A 19,959-nucleotide genomic window follows, 5' to 3' on the forward strand; every position below is an offset into this window, starting at 1 on the left:
AGCAGGTGCATTCTAAACTGGAGGCACCGGGTTTGATTCCCGCTTCTGCCTGAGCTGTGGAGGCTTATCTGGGAAATTCAGATTAGCCTATGCACTCCAACACACGCCAGCTGGGTGACCTTGGGCTAGTCACAGCTCTACGGAGCTCTCTCAGCCCCACCTACCTCACAGGGTGTTTGTTGTGAGGGGGGAAGGGCAAGGAGATTGTAAGCCCCTTTGAGTTTCCTACAGGAGAGAAAGGGGGGATATAAATCCAAATTCTTCTTCTTGGAGAGGAATTCCGCACAGCTTTTTTCCCAAGACATCCTCAGGACACCTTATTTAAGCTCAAGGCACTTTTTTTTTAGAAAACACTTTGGAAAACACTTTGAAGTGCTCCTTTTTTCCCCTTAAGATGCCTCCAAGACATCCCCTGCCTGACTGTGTGGAATGCTGAGATTGGGAGGCATCTTATTTTTCCCACTCAACTGTTTTGCTTTCTGATCAGTTTCACCTTCTGCTTGTGCCCAGCATTTTGTATCCCGGTGAAGGGATTCTCTCTACCTCCCTTTGCTGAAGATTACCCCAGGACCTTTGCTCTGAAGGTTCCAATCCTGGACACCTTTTCAACTCGAAAAGTACATATTTGTACTTTGCTTGCCCTGCCAATTCCAATTCTATATAGTTTTCTTATTTTAAAAACGTTTTCTGGCAACTATCTTTGTAGCTACACAGACACCCGTAAGAGAATCTTAACCGTTCAGAAGACTGCTTTACCTCCCATTGAGAGGTATCGGGGTGGACCTGCCCTCCGTGGGCCATCGGCAGGTCCATCCAGTACTTTTCAATGGGAGGTAAAGCAGACCTCTGAGCAGCTGAGGCCCCTTCCGCACACGCAAAATAATGCGTTTTCAAACCACTTTCACAACTGTTTGCAAGTGGATTTTGCTATTCTGCACAGCATCAAAGAGCACTGAAAGCAGTTTGAAAGTGCATTATTCTGCATATGCGGAATGAGCCTAAGATTCTCTTAAGTGTATCTGTATAGCTATGAAGATAGCTCCTTGAACATTTTTTTTCCTGAAAATCGCGATATTGCTGAAATTAAGGTAAGAGCTGAGTAAATTATGTACTTTTAATGAGAAGGTTTTGCCCAGGATTGGAGCCTGTAGAACAAATGGAAACAGGGAGACTCCCTTCACCAGCACACAAAATGTCGGGCACAAGCAGAGGGTAAAACTGACCAGAGAGCCAAATGATCGGGTGGTAAAAAGCCTCTTTCCCCCTCTGACGTCTTTGCTGTCTGGAACCAAACCAGCAGCTGCCTCTTTTTAAGACGTACCCCCAACATCTTATCTTTGGTGTGTGGAGTAAATAGAAACAGTCACCTCTTTTTAAGATATCCCACAGACGTCTCTTTTGTGCTGTGTGGAACAGACCGGTATTGCGACCATGTTTTATAAAAGAGTGTACTACTGAAGGTATATTGCAGTTAAAGTTTTCTTTGTCATACCCTACTAATTTGGAATGAAATAAACATAGAGTAAAAAATAACAGCAACCGGTCACATCTATGAACAATAGATCAGCCCCATTTGGGGTGAAATAAATGCTTGTAGTTGAATGAGTTGTATTCTCATAATAACGTTAGCGCCTTTGGTAAAATCTTTTTTTATGTTAATTAAAAATGTTTCTTGGCTTACAAAGGCTACTACCAGCATTGTTCTATCGCTCTTTTCTAAAAAAATCATTGCTGGCTGAAGTTGTAGATACATTTGTCTGTTCTTTTGGTTTCATTTCCTTGAAATGGATACTGTAAGCATTTGAAAGGTTCTCTTACTTCAATGTAAGTATTCTTCCTAAATGCCACTTTATAATTTTCAGCAATTTGTTTATACAGATTGCACTGCAGGTTTATATATTCGCTGCATGTTTGGTAGAGATGATCCTGTTTATGCATTTATTCTGGTTTCTTGCAGTTCAACATATTACAGGGAAATGTGAGCATTCATATTTCCACAACTTTTAAATAATGGTTTGATAATACTTGATTGGGAACTGTATGTATTGGAACATGGGAAACACGTGCCTTGGTTCTTCTGGCCATCTGGGGCAAGTGTTTGAATATATATATCTGCCTCTTCAAACAGTAGTCTTCTTAGAAATGCACATTTGGTGAGAATGTTTTCTCTTTAGTTACTTTTGTGCTCCAAAGAGAAAAATTGGAAGAGCTCCATGCAGAAACATGCTTCTGTTGCCTCAGCGCAGCCTTTATTTGAAAACTATTGTGTCTCCGGTTATAAATTTGAATGGAATGCAGCAGTATCATGCATATCTTCGTGAGTTAGAAAGAACAGAGGTTTTAAACTGGAAATTTGTTTATTTTTATTGTGATATGATGTGTAAAGGTGGCTCAAGCGTGCATGTAGAGCTCCTGCACATATATAGCCTTTCTTATTGATTTCGGTGGAAGAACGGCTTTATGTGCACGTCTCTATGCATTCTTCAGTGATGTCAGCTTTATCCATGAGAAATCACTGGACTGAAACAAAGTGTGTTTCGGTTTTAAACGTATGCTTATGTTGACTTTTGTTTTGCCACAAATTTACATGATTTACTCAATTGTTGCAAGTGAAAAGAAGAGATGATGTTTTTACTTACCGTAGAAATATCTAGTACAATACAGTACATCTTTTCAGTGATGCATTCAGATGGAAGATTTTAAAAAAATTCTAGTATGGCAACCATTTCAAGTAGCTTCTATATTGTACGGGAAAGTAAAACAGGGCATTTTTGAAGTTAAGTTGTTACCCTTATCGAAGTATAGTGGGATTTGTCAGGCTATTCCTTTGGCTGCAGGACATGTTACTTTGTGTGGTCTTTTGACATTTTAAGTTAATAATAGGAAAGGCATTTTAAGCAATACTTCACTGTAATAAAAACTTTCATACTTAAGCAGTTGGGAGAAAAATCTTGTTTTACTTTGTAGCATTTATCTTCTTGTATTCTTGGGGAGAGAGTGATTTCTTGTGCCTGGTTTCAGCTGAGAGGAATTTGAGTAGCCAACATGGAATATTAAAGATAGGTATGCTGTTATTCCTGTAACTTCAGTATACATATAAACATATGTGACCATTTTTTTCTGCTAAAGTACAACTACATATAACTAAACAAATTTATTTTATTTATTTATTTATTTATTTATTTATTTATTTATTTATTTATTTATTTATTTATTGTTTCGGCTTTAATACCGCCCCATCCCCGAGGGGCTCTGGGCGGTGTACAACAAAGCGTAAATAAAATGAATTTACTAAAATCTTTAAAACAGCGATACAAACAATAATGATAGCTATAATAGAGGCGTCCGACCAACCCCACTTTGAAAATTCTCCCCAGGAAAGAGGGGGGGAGGAGAGCGGCGAGTCATTTTAGATGGTGGCCTAGGTGGAAAGGCCAACTGGGGTGTTAAAGCCAGCTAAGAAACAGCAGCTTGGGGGCAGCTGGGCTTTATGCTGTAGCAAAAATAAATCCTGAATTTAACACTTAGTGCAAAAAGCCAGCCTGGCAAAACTGACAGCTTTCATGGATGTGTTGATAAACACTTCACAGCCCAATCCAGGTGAGGAAGGCTGAAACAACTCCTGGAGGTGGTGCAGGGCTGCACTAGTGGATTTTCCCTCCCCTCTGCATCAGTGCTCTTGCTTTGCTGAGTGCTGCATTAGTGCTCCTGCGCTGCTGCCAGCCCCACTGGTATAGCAGAGGCAATCCAGAGGCATGACCAGGGCTGGAGTCAATTTAGACAGTTTGCTCTCAGGCAATGCCTTCAGTCACACTGTGACCTAGGGCTCTGACTTACGTCACCCTTTTGGGTGGCATAAATCCGTGTAGCTTAATCGAGGACTTTCTGGTGGTAGGAAGGGGTGTTTTTTTTTAATTTTGCCTCCCCGCACCATCAAAATGCCCTCTGGGGGTGTGACTGGCCCAAGGTCACCCAGCGTGGTTCTGTGTTGCAAGTGGGAATTTAAACCTGGGTTTCCCCGGACCTAGTCCAACACCTTAACTGTTACACCATGTTGGCTTAGAAGAGTATAATTTTGCTTGCAGTTTCCACTATTGAGGTAAAATCAAAAGAACCATACTTTATGTGCAGGTCTCCATCACATCCTGTTGCTACCATTACTAGCACAGGTGGTCTTCCATCAATTTTAGCCAGTACATTTGATGTGCCTCCTAGCAAATTAGGGCAATTAAAACGACGGCAACTTCAATCACACTGACATATGTCATAGCATATGCCATCAGGCTTTCTTTCCAACTGCAGCTTCACATGCTGCATCAATATACTGTAGCTCCTGGAAGTCCTCAGAAGTTTGCATTGCAGCAGGCTGTGTTCAGAAGGTGGTGAAACCCCCCAAGCCTTGCTGTACAGGATGGTCTTTGGACTATAAGATTGTCCTACCACTTGTCAACAAATATTGTCTCTTATCACTACTTAGGATTAGACTCGCTTTCTCAAGATTGCAGTTAACTGTGATCACATTTTACTGGGTTAATCATGCATCACCTATTCCTGAAATTCACACATTCTAGTCACCTCAGGCTAGTGTTCATTTACGATCTATTCTAGTTGGAACAATCAAGTTACACATGTAAGCTTTAGCTGCAGTGGTTTGTCCACTTTTCACTGTTGTCTGATATTCAGTAGAAAGCTGCCTTATAGACATCTTTTCTTTTTGACTAGGCAGACAAGCATTATTCATATATATCCCTTGTATGTTAAACAAGCAAGAAAATGTTATGGAAATACAAATTATGTAATGCAGGTTGGGACTCCTAGGGATGAGGAAATTCTTTTTCCCATGGGTAGCTTGTTAAATAAACTAATTAGCTTTAGAATCAACAGTAATATTAGCATTTTACCCCTGTCTCATGCCTGCAAACATAATTTGGAAGGAATAAATAAATGTAACTATGTTATGGAAAGACATGGGTATTGTAAATAATATCCCACCCAGTTGTGTTTTTATCTGTCCCACGTGATGGTCTCTCCAGCTAAGGAAAGTCTTCTAGGAATACCACACTGTCTTTAAGGTATGACATGTGAACTGGTCCATAGGTAAAGTTTAAAATAGTCCTGGGTGGCTTTGTCACACAACTGCATCAAAGCAACACACTTAAATTTCCCCCTATTATTTAGTATGTGTGTGCACGCACTAGTGCTACACTCTGAATTTTCTACTTCTGATGGGATAATGTGTCAGGCTGTCCTTGGGAAAAAATTTGCAGTCAGAATTTAATCAGTTTCCTTTCAGCATGTGTGTGATGATCTCAGGACCAGAACCTATAATACTGCAAGAGCATTTCCATTGACAGGTGCTTGACATTCCATTGCTTGAGTAACAAGTTTCTTTCAATTTTGTTTCAAACGGAATACACTTCAAGGCATGTTCTCTGTATTTTTATTTTTTTTGCTGAGAATGTAAAATGTAGACTTTGTTAGTCCTGTCCCAGATTCTCAGACCTTACTTTATTGAGTATGCCACACTTACTGGAGAAGTTGAACAGTGCAAACGCACTCTCTTTTGTTTTGGATCATTTCACAGGGAGCTGCACCGTTTTTCGTCAGTGCCACATCTGGCACCACAGTTTTGGGAGCATTTGATCCTCTGGATGAAATAGCTGACATCTGTGAAAGACACGGCCTTTGGCTGCATGTGGATGTAAGTTCAATTTTAATAAAATTTATTCCCACATTACACTTTGTTCATCCTTCTCTTAGCAGGGAAATTGTTTTTATACAGATGCAAAATAATAAGAATTGAACAAACTCTTCCAGGATCATGACAGTAATGCAGCTGATTTTATAAATTTTACTAGTGGGGTTCAGGAAACCAGACTTTATTTTATTTTTTATTAGGTTTTTATCCTGTCTTTTTCTAGGTGTAGTATCCTCTGGAGTCTGGTGTGTAGGATTAAGCTTATCTGTCAAGTTAATATGCAGGAGACTCCATCAGCTTCAGCAACATGCTTTTTTATTGCTTAACACACATTTGGAACTTCCCAGCCACACACAGAGAACTAGAACTGAGTCCCCTTGCATGCAGACCTATATGGAGGAAAGAGAACCTAAAACAAAGGTTCAGCCCTGTCAAACCTCAAAGAAGAGCAAATGTGGAGGAAAAATTATAATGGATTGATGAGATCTAGGTTCAAATCCCTTCTCAGCTCTCCTAAATGTTCTTTATAAGAGTACGGTTTTGGGTGCTGAAGACTGATCTAAGGCAGGGTTCCCCAATGTGATGACCAGGAATGTCGTGGTGCCTGCTGACACTTCCCTGGTGCCCACCAAGTATTTTTAAAAATTGTGTGGGGCCAGGTGGGACTTTTATCCAGTTGAGCTTCTGATTGGCTGTTGGAAAACTGATTAGCTGGGCAGATTAAAATAAAGTTTTATACAGTGTTCATTTTAAAAGGTGTCTGCCTTAACACAGAACATCTGCCTTAAATGTTGAATAATTAGAATGTGGGGTAGTGGTTAAGAGCTCTAATCTGAAAAACTGGGTTTGATTCCTCACTCCTCCACATGAAGCTCTCTAGGTGACCTTGGGCTACTCACTCTTTGAACTGTCTCAGTCCCACCGACCTCACAAGGTGTCTGTTGTGGGGAGAGGAAGGAAAGGAGTTTGTAAGCCAGGTGCGCATGGTGATTGGCTGCAAGGGAGTAATCACCACCATGGTTAGCCTTTTCTTTAATAGGATAGCTTTGTCACCTTACTTCCTTTCTATTTGGTAGACTTTGCAATTTATTCTGTCTTCTTGTGAATGGGCTGTGGCACATAATATGTGAATTGGCTTGTTATAAGCCCCTTGTGATCAGTTTATTGCTTGGCAGTAACTCTAAGTCTCTTCATTTCTTCTGCTTAAATTTTTCAGAGAAGCTAAGAATAAATGCCTTCCCGAGTATTATGTTTCAAGTCTGCTACTGATGTAGCTGTCATAGGGACACTATTTGCATACTATTGAAAGAGGAAGCTTCATTCATAACCATAGGTAGAAGGATTTCTCTCTGGCCTATGTAATAACTTTATATGTTTAAGTATGTGGGAAATGCCCTGCAGGTATGGAGTGATCTCAGGTGGATAGATGCACAATTCTTCAAGGGCACCACTGCTGTAATTTATCACTTTTCCCTGTTCAAGTCCTCTGAGAAAAGGCTATATATAAAATGTGCTAAATCTGTAATGGCTGGGGACAGATTCAGATCACCAAATACAGGTTGTTATTTATGACCTAAACTCACATGAAGCAAAGTGTACTAACAGTACTTTGTACTAATTCTCTATGACATTTACATCGTGGAGCCCATATATTTTATTAGCTAGCAAGAATAGCAAATGGCCATTTTGGGTGGGGCTAATCTACCAGAATATCCATGCTGACATTTTGTCCATGGGCCCAAATAAATTGCTGATTTTGGACATATTCTGGGAGTCTTCCAGGAAAAAGGAGAACCTCACTCAAACATTTCAGTGCTTGTTTCGTATCAATAAGTGAAACTCATACCGTTCTTTTCCAGTTGCTCCTTGGCCTGCCTAATTCATAGCTATCTGGTTTCCAGAAATCTCTTGCCTACCAAACCCCATTCATATCAATAGCAGGCAGCCTTCTGTCGCCCTGCCCAGGACATTTTGTGATCTTGTTCCCTACCTTGTGTTCCTCTTTTCCAGAGGTGGCATCTCTTTTTCTCGTTGCTGTTCACCCTTCATCCACCTTTTTTCAGGCTCCTGGTCTTTACGCACTCTTCTCCTACCCCTTTATGTTAACTTTGCTCATTCCCATCCCCAGAACTTGTGACATTTTTCACCTATTCCTGCAATTCCTTCTTTCCACAGGAATCTGTTTCCTCCATTGTTCTTTCTCCAATATGTGTACTTTGTAAACAAATCCTTGCAACTTAGCCAATTATGTACCAATTCCCCTTTTTCATCCAGCATCCTGTGTGTCTTACTCTCTGCTCACCCAGTTTCTCAGACCTTGCAGTCTTGCTTCTGTCTCCCAGAAATTGTATCCCTAAACCTTTTCATTTCTTACATACAGGTCCATGCATAAAGATTCATCAGTGTTCTGTTGCTGACAGCTTCTCCCTGTGTAGCTGGAATGCTTGTGAATATTCTGTGGCAGTGTAGCAATATGGCTGAGTATAGAGTTTATGGGCTGTAGGACATTACTACCTTTTAGCATATGTTGTGTGCAGATGCATGTGTATAAGATGAAGCTAGCAGTTTGTCTGAATTGATTGTAGTCCACTTGATAGTAATAGCAGGTTACAAAGAATAATTGAAGGATTTCTTTCTGCCCAAATATAAGAATCTAATAAGAGGATGATAAAATAAATTTTGCATAATTCACTTGGAGGCTACTCTGTGATTATGAGTAATCTCCCTTTTATTCAAAGAAATATCTGTGAGTTTATTCAGCTTGTCAGAGATCCAGTGTCATGCCCTCATTGCTAGTTCGGTTTTTGTCTGCGCACAATGAAAGGGCTATCATGACTGAACACTTAGACAATTCAGTTATCATAATTATGGTCTGTCTATGAGAAACCTGCTTATGTGAATCCACCAGTTAAGATGCTAATAATTAAGTTCAGCCCAGCCCACCAACCTAAATGCCACTGCCAAAGCTACAGTATTGCCACTCCAATGCAGAGTAGCACAATGAACTGGATGTATCTTCTTATATCACTACAATACTTCCTATGCCTTACATCTACAAGATGGAGTCACAATCTATATATGTACAGTTTATTGACTTCCTATATTCCTCCTCAGACCTTTAGATCATTTGTAAAATTTTCAGAGCACACTGTTGGCTCCTTTCATATGAAATGTATGCACTGCACAGCGGAAACCAACTACTTACAGTGGTAATCCTACTAGACCAGACTAGCCAATCTCATCAAAGTTTGGAAGCTGAGCAGAGTCAGTGCTTGAATGGAAGTCCACAAAGGAAGACTGGGGCTGCTATGTAAGGAGGAAGGCAATGGCAAACCACCTCTGCTGATCTCTTGCTTTGAAAACCCCAAGATGTGGAGCTTGATGGGAGTCACCATGAGTTCATTGTGTCTTGGTGGCTTACTTGGCATACCTTATAGTGGCATCATAGAACTGATAGTATATTTGCTTGTTGGAGCAGCATTGTGGCTGTGGTGCAGAGTCCTTGTCGGGATGGTGGCCATGGGGGCTGGGTAGCCATGGGGACTGTCTGCTTTTTGCTCTGTGTTGTTTTCTGTTGTTCTGTTCTGTTCACAAGTGCCTTATCTGCCAAATGTAACCTTGGTAGTCTGGAGTTCTACTGCAGTGACTGTTTTGATTCACATGTGCGGGGGAGGGGGAATGCTGTTCTATATTATCACTGTTCTGAGGGGAAGAGCTCAGAACAGTCTTCTGCTTCTCCCTGACACCAACAATAAATCTTTGAGTTTTTAATAGGTTTGAATGTTTCATTGTCTGTGCAGGGGTGTCCTGACAGTCCTTAGCCAAGGAAGTTCACTTTTGTGATGGAACACACTCTTCTGCCACTGGTGATAAAGGGACAGCATTTTTTGTGTTTCTATATGTGTGCATTTCTAAATCCCAGTTAGTTTATGCATGTATTATTTGGATGACATGGTCGGCAGAATCATCAGGCAGTTATCAGTATCCTTGCCCTGGGGAAACGTTTAAAACCATTTATACAATGATTAAAATATATATCACTAGACTCATTTTCTGTCTGTCAATCAATATCTACACAGGCGTCCTGGGGAGGCTCTACACTGCTGTCCAGGAAGCATCGCAAGCTTTTGCACGGTGTTCACAGGTAGATAAAATTTGATATGGAAGACATGATAGCTTTTATTTATTTATGTATTTATTTTACCTCATTGATTGTCCACTTGTATTGCTGAAAATCCAGGAAGATTAGACTTTTAAAAAAGAAATGCAATAAAAAACAGGGTCATGCATACAACAGATAAGCCAATAAAATGTGATTACAAAATTGGAGAACAATGCAATAAGCAAACTGACAAAGTGAAATACAAGCCAATCAAATGTAAACATTTTAAAGATTTTTTTTAAAAAAATTAACTGTATAGAAGTGGAAAGGCAATGAAGAAAAGTCTGGTTCATTGTATGGATGCTGGATGTTTCAGCTACCCAACACTGACTATAATACAATTATCTGTTTTTTTTCTAGGGCGAATTCTGTGGCGTGGAATCCTCATAAGATGCTTATGGCAGGCATCCAGTGTTGTGCTCTTCTAGTGAAAGACAATTCCGTAAGGTTTTTTTTCTCATTCCCAAAATGTTATTGGGATTTTCCAGTACTGTACTCTGAAAGCGCAGCGTGTAACGTGCAACTGCTTCTTCATAATATTTTCAATGCAGTGTATCACATAGCAGAAAATATTGACTGTGTATGAGATTTTGAGAGGAAATAGAATATGACTCATTCATAAGAATATGACTCATGCATAAGTTCTACATATTCAGTGATGTGGATTCAACCATTCATGCGTGGCAGGCACATGGAGGTTTCCCTTGTTCCTCTCCATTCTTATAAACCAGGGGTAGGGAACCTGCGGCTCTCCAGATGTTCAGGAACTACAATTCCCATCAGCCCCTACCAGCATGGCCAATTGGCCATGCTGACAGTTGACAGAGGCATGGGGTTACTGAAGTTCCTGAACATCTGGAAGAGCCTCAAAGGATCTGATATCGCTCGTTATAAACCATTCTGACCTGTGGAAAAATAATTTTCATGCAGAAAAATAGCCTGTAGTTTGGTGGGCTGGAGTGAGGAGCTACAAAGGGATGAAACTGACACCTTTCCTCAGTGGAGCTCCACTGATCCTCCTCAGTGTAATACCCCCTTCCCCGCTCTCAAAAAAATGTGGTTATTCATGCCACTCTGAAAATAATTCATGCCACTCTGAAAATAATATTATCAGGGATCTGAATGTGTCATGGTCCACTTTGACCAGCTCAGTGATTCTATCTCAAGAGTCCTCAGAGGAATGGCCTAAGGACAGAGGCTGAAGAGGACAAGAGGAACCAAAGAGAGCCTAGCCCTGCTGAGATGCCTGCTGGTAGTGTACCATCTGTGCCAGAGGCCAGCGCCTGTAAGGGAAACCTCCCAGAGCCTGTAAAGGAAACCTTGTGACTGGCCTCACCGGGCAGGACTTAAACCTGGGCCTATAACCCCCCCCCCCCCAACCCTCTCCCGCTCCACAGGAATAGTGATAGCAAAAAGCCTAGGCCAAGGTGACATAGAGAAGGCAAAGTGCCAGAGTGGCTGCATGGAACCCCTTTCTGTAGAGACTAGGATGTGGGTTAGTAGGACGTTCAGCGTCTTTTGCAGGATCCTCGAGACCCAATGCATCATATACAGTGCCAATTTAAGGAATTCCCAGTCTCCTTATGCTGAGCCCAAGGAAGACATCCTTGTTGAATCAGCTGGTCCACCAAGCACAAGCTTTCCCACCCTGTAAAGCCCCTGGGCTAAGGTTCTAGTACTGCTTCCGAGGGAACTTGTCTGCAGAATGCAGGAACAGAAGGAGCTGTAGGAACACAGAGGAGGGCAGGAAAAATGCGTTCCATACATTGAATGGTTGGAACCACACTAACAAAATTAAAGTTTAGGCACAAAATGTTATCACATTCTGTCTGGTTTTCAATTTTCCTAGTGGCTTATTTTGAAATGAGAATCACAGGTTTTGGAAACATCTTGAGTGCAAATGAAGAGTATTATGCTAATTGCCTACAAACATTTGAGCTTCTGTCTGCTTGGCTCCCAGGACATTAAGGATGCTGGAGAGGGAAGGAGCCAGTGCCCAACAACTGCCCTTTCAAAAAAGATCTGAGACAGAGCAGCAGAGGTTAATATATTGAGAATGGGAGAGGGGAGGAAAGAACAGTTGAAAAATGCTGTTACCGGGGTGCTGTGTGGTTTCCGGGCTGTATGGCCATGTTCTAGCAGCATTCTCTCCTGACGTTTCGCCTGCATCTGTGGCTGGCATCTTCAGAGGATCTGATAGTAGGAATGGAAAGCAAGTGGAGTATATATACTGTGAGATGCACTAAGCCAGTGCACTCTAGACCACAGCATGTGAGACGTGGGCCAAGAGCCCTTTGGCTCTTGCTGTCCAGCATGCACCAAAGGTTTGTGCCTCTTTAGAAGCCCAGGCTAAATATCTGCAAGCAGAGGCGGATCTGACGTTCTGTCCTCATCCCATACAGCTGGCACAAAAGTGTTTCCACCCTTCCTCCCCTGCCATTTGCATGGAACTATCTACAGAATTTCCTGTGAAAATGAGGTAATTTACTGCCTATTATATTTCAGATTTTTGCATCCAAACAACATGACAATATATAAAACCCCTGCCTCCCCCTGCAACACCTTAATATGTATTTTAAAGCATGGCAGTTGGTAATAGCTAAACATCAATTAAAATCTCCCCAGAGTACTAAAACAACAAATAACAGTGTTACAATCTTAGAAAATATTTATATTTTTTGTGATGTCTTATCTTATGAAGCTGTTGTTATTAAATGAAGCATCCATTGATGGCCACTAACTAGATTAAAAGTAGTTTAACAACTACCTAGGTCTGTGGTGAAAGCGAAGACAGCACATCTCAGATGTTATGGACTACAATTCCCATCAGCCTGCACCAGTATGGCCCAATTGGGGGGCTGATGGGAATTATAGTCCTGCCTCAAAGATCTCAGGGTCCTCCTACTATTCTAGACCTAGGTATTTAGTTATACCTGCAAGTTATTTAAGTGAAATGCAAAGTAATTGGAATTAATTTTTGTAACAGCTTTCTTTGAAGTAATTGCCTGGTATCAGCTACCTTTTTATAACTACTCTGCATCCACTACCCATCCACAGGCTGAAAAAAAAATTAACAATATTTTTACTAAATAAGACCGACAAGATCACGTACTTGTTTGTAAGGACTTCAGACTTTAACTTTCCACAGATAGCCTGTGCCAGTTGAACTCTGAGGAAACAAAATACAGTTTAAGTGCAGTGGCGAAACAAATGGAAAACTTAGATATGTCCAATTACACCTTGAAAGTTGCAGATTCTCGTCTCCTGGATACCTGTTTATAATAGGCAAACTGTATGCAGTAGGGAAATTCTTGTCTCTGGGCTCTAAGCCCTACCAGCGCTCTTCACTCCAGTAGCATTAAAAATGGGGTGTACTGAATGTAGACTTCTGAAAGGAACTGGGGAGAAGGCATATCAGTTCGGCCCTATTCATTTGGTTAGATCTGATCTAGGAATTGTGCTTCTTGCACTGATTTATTATTTTTTATTAAAAGTATTTATACTCTGCCTTTTTGTAGTCATATTAAAGACAGCTTAATTCTTTGGTATCAGCAGAAGTTTAAGGTAAAGTTTCCCCTTCAGTCGTATCCGACCCTGAGGTACCACTGCAAGCAATGATTTTATAGGCAAGCCACTTTTGTGGGGTAGTTTGCCATTGTGTTTCCCGGCTATTCTTTACCCCCTAGCTATGAGCTAGGTACTCATTTACCGATCAAGGAATGGATGGATGACTGAGTTGACCTTGAGCCGGCTGCCAAGATATCTGACCCACAGGGGACTTGGAACTCCTGACCGTGTGAGTGGCAGTGCAAGCACTTAACCACTACGCCACGTGGCTCCTCAGCAGAAGTTTATACTGCTGTAAAATATTAGCTTCATTTGTTCTTGAGTGTTTAGGAAGAATCTGACCAAGTGCTTTGCTGATAGAGCTAATCTTTTATTAGAGCTGACAATGGGAAATACAGTAAGTACTTTATGAAAAAAGGATTTAAAAACATAACTTTTAGGATAACATTCATTTGTATGTTTTGTGCTCGTTGTTAGGGGATAGCTTTTTTCTCTCTTTTTTTTTCTAATGGATGCATTCCCCTTTCCTAATTTCTACTGGTGAGCCAAAGTCACTTGAAAACAGTACCAAGGTTTTGATTGCCCTTGGATCATGATTAAATATACATCCATCCATACATGCATACATACAGGGAGCGAGAGAGGATACAGATATATGAAAATGCAGATAGATATCTACAGATACAAATATGTATCAGAGTCTGCATTTTCTTTTGAAAGTATAAAGATATAGAAGTTTTATTTGGTGATTTGCTAAAAAACTGTCTATCCTTTTTGAATATGTGGGTTTAGTTATTAAGTGATCTTATTGTATATAGACTAGGAAATGTTGCAAGACATGTTCTGAATGTCATAGAGCCGACAAAGGAGAAATGTAATGTTTTCAGCTGGCACAACCGGGGGAGTGTTTAACTTTATTGGAATGGGAAGCATTTAGACTACAGAGACAGTGAAATGGAGAGATTAGTAAACCAACCATAAAAGCACAGATCAATCATAGTAGTTGTTGGGTGTCCTCTGTTTTGACATGATGCACAGGAAAACTACATAATGGCTCCCTCGCTTCCCTATTAAAATAAACCTTTTCCTGAATGAACCCGGTCACCCCGAGCTTGAGTTAAAGGGTTTGCTTTCCTTCATCGTAAAAGAAGCTGCTATATTTTGAATAGTATTTTTTTGAAAAATTCAAGCAGAAATGATCTGTTTCTAGAAATGGCTGAAATATAAATCTGACATGTGAGGATCCTTCATCATAGCAATGCCTTTTCTAATATGTAGATGTTCCAGATACATAGAAGTATGACTACAACTAATTGTCAACTAGTTGTTCTGGTACAGCGAACAAGAGGTTCTAATTGACACTTATGCAGCTACTTGTTTCAGAGTTTGGTTACTCCATGTATGCAGTCCATTGTGCAAATGGATTGTTTCTAAGTGTTACTCCTTGTTAGAGAGTTTTCTGGGAATACCTTGGACTCAATAAGCTTTGGCTGGCATCTCAAGAACATTTTTGAAGGAAATGTTTTGCTACAAAGGAAAGCAAAAGGAAAAAGAGTTCTTTGTGGTTCGACACTGTCAGAAATCTCATTAGAAAAGCTGCTCCCTCTTGCCAGAGGGTTACGATTGTAGAGACAAGTGACAAGTAAGCAGCATTAGCCCTGGAAGAATGAGAGCATCTGTGCTGAGCACTAAAGTAATATTTTTTTCCAACTATATCTAATTAGGAAACTGCCTCTTTGCAGGCGTCTGATCTGGCCATGCTGATCCATGGTTTGGTAACCTCAGGGCTAGTTTACTGTAATCTGTTCTACATAGAATTGCCCTTGAAGTTGATCTGAAAACTTCATTTGGTGTCAAATGCTGCAGCTCATCTGTTATCTGGGGCTAATCAATGGGATCATATTATTCCTCTTCTGAGGCCCCTTCACTGGCTGACAAATTATTTCCAGGTCTATTTCAAGGTTCTGGTGATTGCTATTAAAGACCTCTATGACCTGGGTTCCACAAGCTAAAAGATTCCTCTCTCTGTTCCAACATGGTAGCTTCAATAATTCCAGCAAGGCCTGTTATCATCCCCCATATTGTCTAAGGCCATTTTGTATCCACGTAGGGACTTTTTATTCCCTTTGCTATATAAGGTGTACTATGTTCCCTCAGTAAAAGGCCAGAGAAGCTAATAGGAAGTACTGTTTCAACTTCCCGGGAACCGTATAATGACTTAAAATAGAAAACTTGGCTCCTGTTTGATACAAAATTAATTCTGCAAATGATGTCAGACAGCTCATGTCAGATTTACCTTTGATATATTTCCCCTCTATTTTTAAAGTGGTTTGACAGAGTTATCTGTTCTGCAGTGTAATGCAGATTAAACTTTGTACCTATAGTTACAGAAATATGGGCACTTTCATTAAGGATATTGTCAGCCTCTTTGCACCAGTTCTTCTGTCAGTCAGGCAAGAGATGCAGAAAGATGTGGCATGAAATACTGAGCTTATTTTCTGTCTGTTCAATCTGGCATCTTTTAGTCAATTTAGAAATAGATTGTTTTATACATATGAGATTATATGTGGTAATCTTTTGAACTGCTGGGTGGTTCGGTAACCTTCATGCTCTGGAAGAAATGGTACAGGGTATCTTTAACCTCAATACTCAGCAGACCAATTATATTTCTAAAAGCATTTGATGGAATTGAATCAGGAGTGTCTTTTCTCCCCATCCTATCTAAGACTTCTCAACTGAGTACCTATCACTAGTCCCCCTTCCCCTTCCCCCATTCCATTCTTCCTCCAATCCAAACAGATTGGTCAAAGCAAATATTATTATTATTAAACTTATATGCAACTCTCCCCCATAGGGCTCAGAGCGGCTTACATGTAATAGATTAAAATAAGATACATTAATACATTAAAATACAATTCACTACAACCCCATGGCCAGCAACATTTCTCACGAACCCTCCCTCCCCCCGCTTTCCTGAGGAGAGACTGGCTGTTATTATGTAGGAGGCCAATTTATGCGACAGCGTCAACCAAATGCCTGGTGGAACAGCTCTGTTTTATAGGTCTTTCAAGTCCCACAGGGTCCTGATGGAAGTATGCATAAGTATCATTGACCTTCCTTGATACAAAATTTTAATTTATTGGATGCCATCTACAGAGAGCTTTGGTACCTCTCGACATCTACAGAGAACTTTGGTACTTCTAGTCCTTTCATTGTTCTAGGCATTCTATGTATCTGCTGTCACTTTCTGATTTTATAATTTTGAACTGAGGAACCTATTCAGTTATAACAATTAAAAATCTTGTGGTCACTTAAAGACCAGTACATTCATTGTGGCTTAAGCAGCTGTAAGTTTGTCCAATGCTCAGCTGGAAGATAAATACACTTATTACAAAATGCGACCAGAAGATACATCATTCCAAGACAGTACCTTACTTGACTTTATAGAATGCAGATGAAAAGACTACACTGGGAAATGACTTATAATCCAGAGGTTTCCAGTATGTTTCCACATTTTAATTACACAAAGATCACATAACCAGAACTGGTGTAGTATGTGGCTAAGATGTGAGCTATGGGCCAGGAAATTCTTGGATCAAGTTTAAGGTCATCCATGAATTAAGTCCTGTCATGATTGTCCTCCACAGTGTCTCGGGGAGCAGAGGCACAGCATTACATTGTATTTCCTTTTTTAATCACTTTCATGATCAGCTGCTATGAATCCTTTATTTTCCCTTTACTTCAGTGGTTCTCAACCTGTGGGTCGGGACCCCTTTGGGGGTGAACGACCCTTTCACAGGGGTCACCTAAGACTCTGCATCAGTGTTCTCCATCTGTAAAATGGATAAATGTTAGGGTTGGGGGTCACCACAACATGAGGAACTGTATCAAAGGGTCACGGCATTAGGAAGGTTGAGAACCACTGCTTTACTTGAATAGCTGTAGAGGGCTGTCCCTTTAATATGGATTTACAGTTTCTTCCCTAGATTTGAAGCATGTCTGCTTGCATTGCCTCATCAAGGGAACAACACTCCGCATTGCTGCTCTCTGCTGCCTGGTCCTTGTGGTTTCCAGTATCAAGATTGAATGAGCTGCCTGAAAATCAGTCTTATCTTGACAGCCTCCTTTCCTTGCAGTCCTTCCTCTCTTTTCTGTTGGGCCTGCCTTTTTAGCAGGTTCCTACCTGGGGAAGAGGGATCTGCCCCACCTCCTGCAGCCCCACCTCCACCCCAGCTGTTTTAAAATTCAGAGTCCATATATATCTCTGTGATACATATCTCACAAGTAGGTTGCCCAGGAAAGTTTTCCTAACTTCAGATCCAGGGTTATGTCTGCCACAGAGGGAACATACTCTGCCTTACAATGGGCTGTACTTTTCCAACTTTTCTACTGAAAACTAATGCCATGGGTCAAGGGTCCCATGTTGGCAAAAGACAGTGGGATGGGGGATACAGTGAAGAGGGGAATAGGAAGAGATTGAATGGAAAAGCTGATGGAATTTAACCTAGTATTTGTTTGTTTATTATTTAAGAGATTTTTATGCCTTCTCATCAGTACGCTGCTCAAGGCAGCTTACAAATAAAGTAGTAAGTTAACAATAAAAAAACAACTGCCCATTAAAATAAGCTGTGGCCCTACCCAGCATAAAACTATCCATAAAGTAGACCTTAGCAAACCATTTAAAAAGCTGGAACAATAAAAACCATAATTAAAAGGCTGGATAAAAAGGTATGTTTTGGTCTAGAAACTTTAAAGAAAGTAGGTAGCAGGTGAGTCTCAAGGAAGAAAGGATCCCAAAGGAAAGGTGCCACAACAAAAAAAAATATTATTTTCTAATTGCCACACTCCTCGCCTTTGAGGTGCTTGAGTAGTGTGTGTGGAAGGACACGAATGAACATTCAGACAACATTGTGGGCTAAGTCCAGTGATGTTCTCCCACTAGGGCAGGGGTAGGGAACCTGCGGCTCTCCAGATGTTCAGGAACTACAATTCTCATCAGCCCCTACCAGCATGGCCAATTGGCCATGCTGACAGAGGCTGATGGGAATTGTAGTTCCTGAACATCTGGAGAGCCGCAGGTTCCCTACCCCTGCACTAGGGGAAAGGAACAGTTTACAGTCTGGCAGAAGGGAGTCATTGGATCCAGCCTTATTATTGATTTAGCCAGCATCAGGTTGATGATCTCATTTTATAGTTTCAGCAGCGTGACTGGTTAATTTTCTGTTAGTATGTCAGATGTAATATATGAAAAAAGAAGAAAGAGGAGCGTAATGGAATGCAATATCAAATTACAAAGTAAAAACCTACTACACCCAGGCTACATATAGCAGAAAAGCTGCTTCAAACAGTATACTCCACACAGTATATGATTGGCAACTGTATTTGGCATGTACTTGCTATATTAGGCATGCACAAATACAGCATATTTGGGTTCACATACCATTTGGAGTAGCATTTCTGTTGTCTGTAGTCTGACTGTAGTAGGTTTTTCTTTTTAGTTTGAGTATGTCAGCAGTTCTTAGAATGGGCATTGTTGTTTTGATGTTGAAAATGTTTGTTCGCATCAGCAAAGGGAAGTCTCAGTGCATAAAATCCTCTAATTTTACATATTTTAATTTATTTAGAAATTATAGCAACCTCATAGTGAACCATTAGGTGATCAAAAAATTGATATTGCTAAATAAAACTGTTGAAATCATTAGGTGGTATTAGAAGTCAAGGATTTTGAAAATGTTACTTGTGTGGTGTGGGGAACTATGTCAGAATTTTCAGACGTTAGGAAAAATCTTCTATAATTATGTATAGCCATAATGTCTAGAAACTTAAAAGAAAGTGAAAATTGACAGGATTCTAACAACAAAAACTGAGTAAAATGCATAGTGGGTGCTAGCAATCCATAGATTTTGCATTCCCTGACACCATTGACCCTCTCCGCTCTAGCAGCCTTAGTTTTGATTGCGGAATTGTAACCTTTTGCCTGACACTCTTTCAAAATTCTCTTTACTCATGTATCATATGACTGCTGTTCTTGAAATCCATTTCAAGACACATTCATTTTGGTTTAATATTCCAGTGCTCATCACCAATCTGATGTTTTATAATGGCATTTTCAATGGAATTAATTTTGGAAGTAAAAAAGCCTATGAATCACTGAGTGAGGGAATTATTGTGTCATAAAGTGGTTTCTCTGCTATCTGGTTTTAAATGCAAAGACTTTTCAAAAGAGATCAAAGTTGATGCTCTCATGTGTGTTTTTATGATGTGGAATGTGCAAGCTATATGATAACATTTAGAGCTGGACATGAATACAGCGAAATGTTTCATTGCCTGGTGGGGTTTGTGCCAGTGGAATAACCTTGCCAATGTGACTGTGCGTTTGACTCAAGAAACCAATGACTTTTATTGGATGGGGAGATATAATGTAACCCAGAAACTGCTTCAATAATAATCTACTAAAAATTTTAACAAGGTGAATATGGAATATGAACTCTGCAATTTCAGAATACTTTACTTCATTACAAGCGATGGCCAG

General features: G+C 40.4%; 1 protein-coding gene across 1 annotated transcript in view; it reads left to right on the forward strand.

The window, feature by feature from the left end:
• GADL1 (glutamate decarboxylase like 1) overlaps positions 1 to 19,959 on the forward strand; it is a 104,722-nt gene that overhangs the window by 47,825 nt on the left and 36,938 nt on the right. The window contains exons 9-13 of the mRNA XM_048510783.1: positions 1 to 5; positions 941 to 961; positions 5,585 to 5,701; positions 9,778 to 9,842; positions 10,221 to 10,302. Of these exons, the coding sequence (XP_048366740.1) occupies positions 1 to 5; positions 941 to 961; positions 5,585 to 5,701; positions 9,778 to 9,842; positions 10,221 to 10,302 (290 nt within the window). The remainder of the gene's footprint in view (positions 6 to 940; positions 962 to 5,584; positions 5,702 to 9,777; positions 9,843 to 10,220; positions 10,303 to 19,959) is intronic.

Source organism: Sphaerodactylus townsendi, linkage group LG11 (assembly GCF_021028975.2).
Source record: "Sphaerodactylus townsendi isolate TG3544 linkage group LG11, MPM_Stown_v2.3, whole genome shotgun sequence".
Classification (NCBI taxonomy): Eukaryota; Metazoa; Chordata; class Lepidosauria; order Squamata; family Sphaerodactylidae; genus Sphaerodactylus; species Sphaerodactylus townsendi.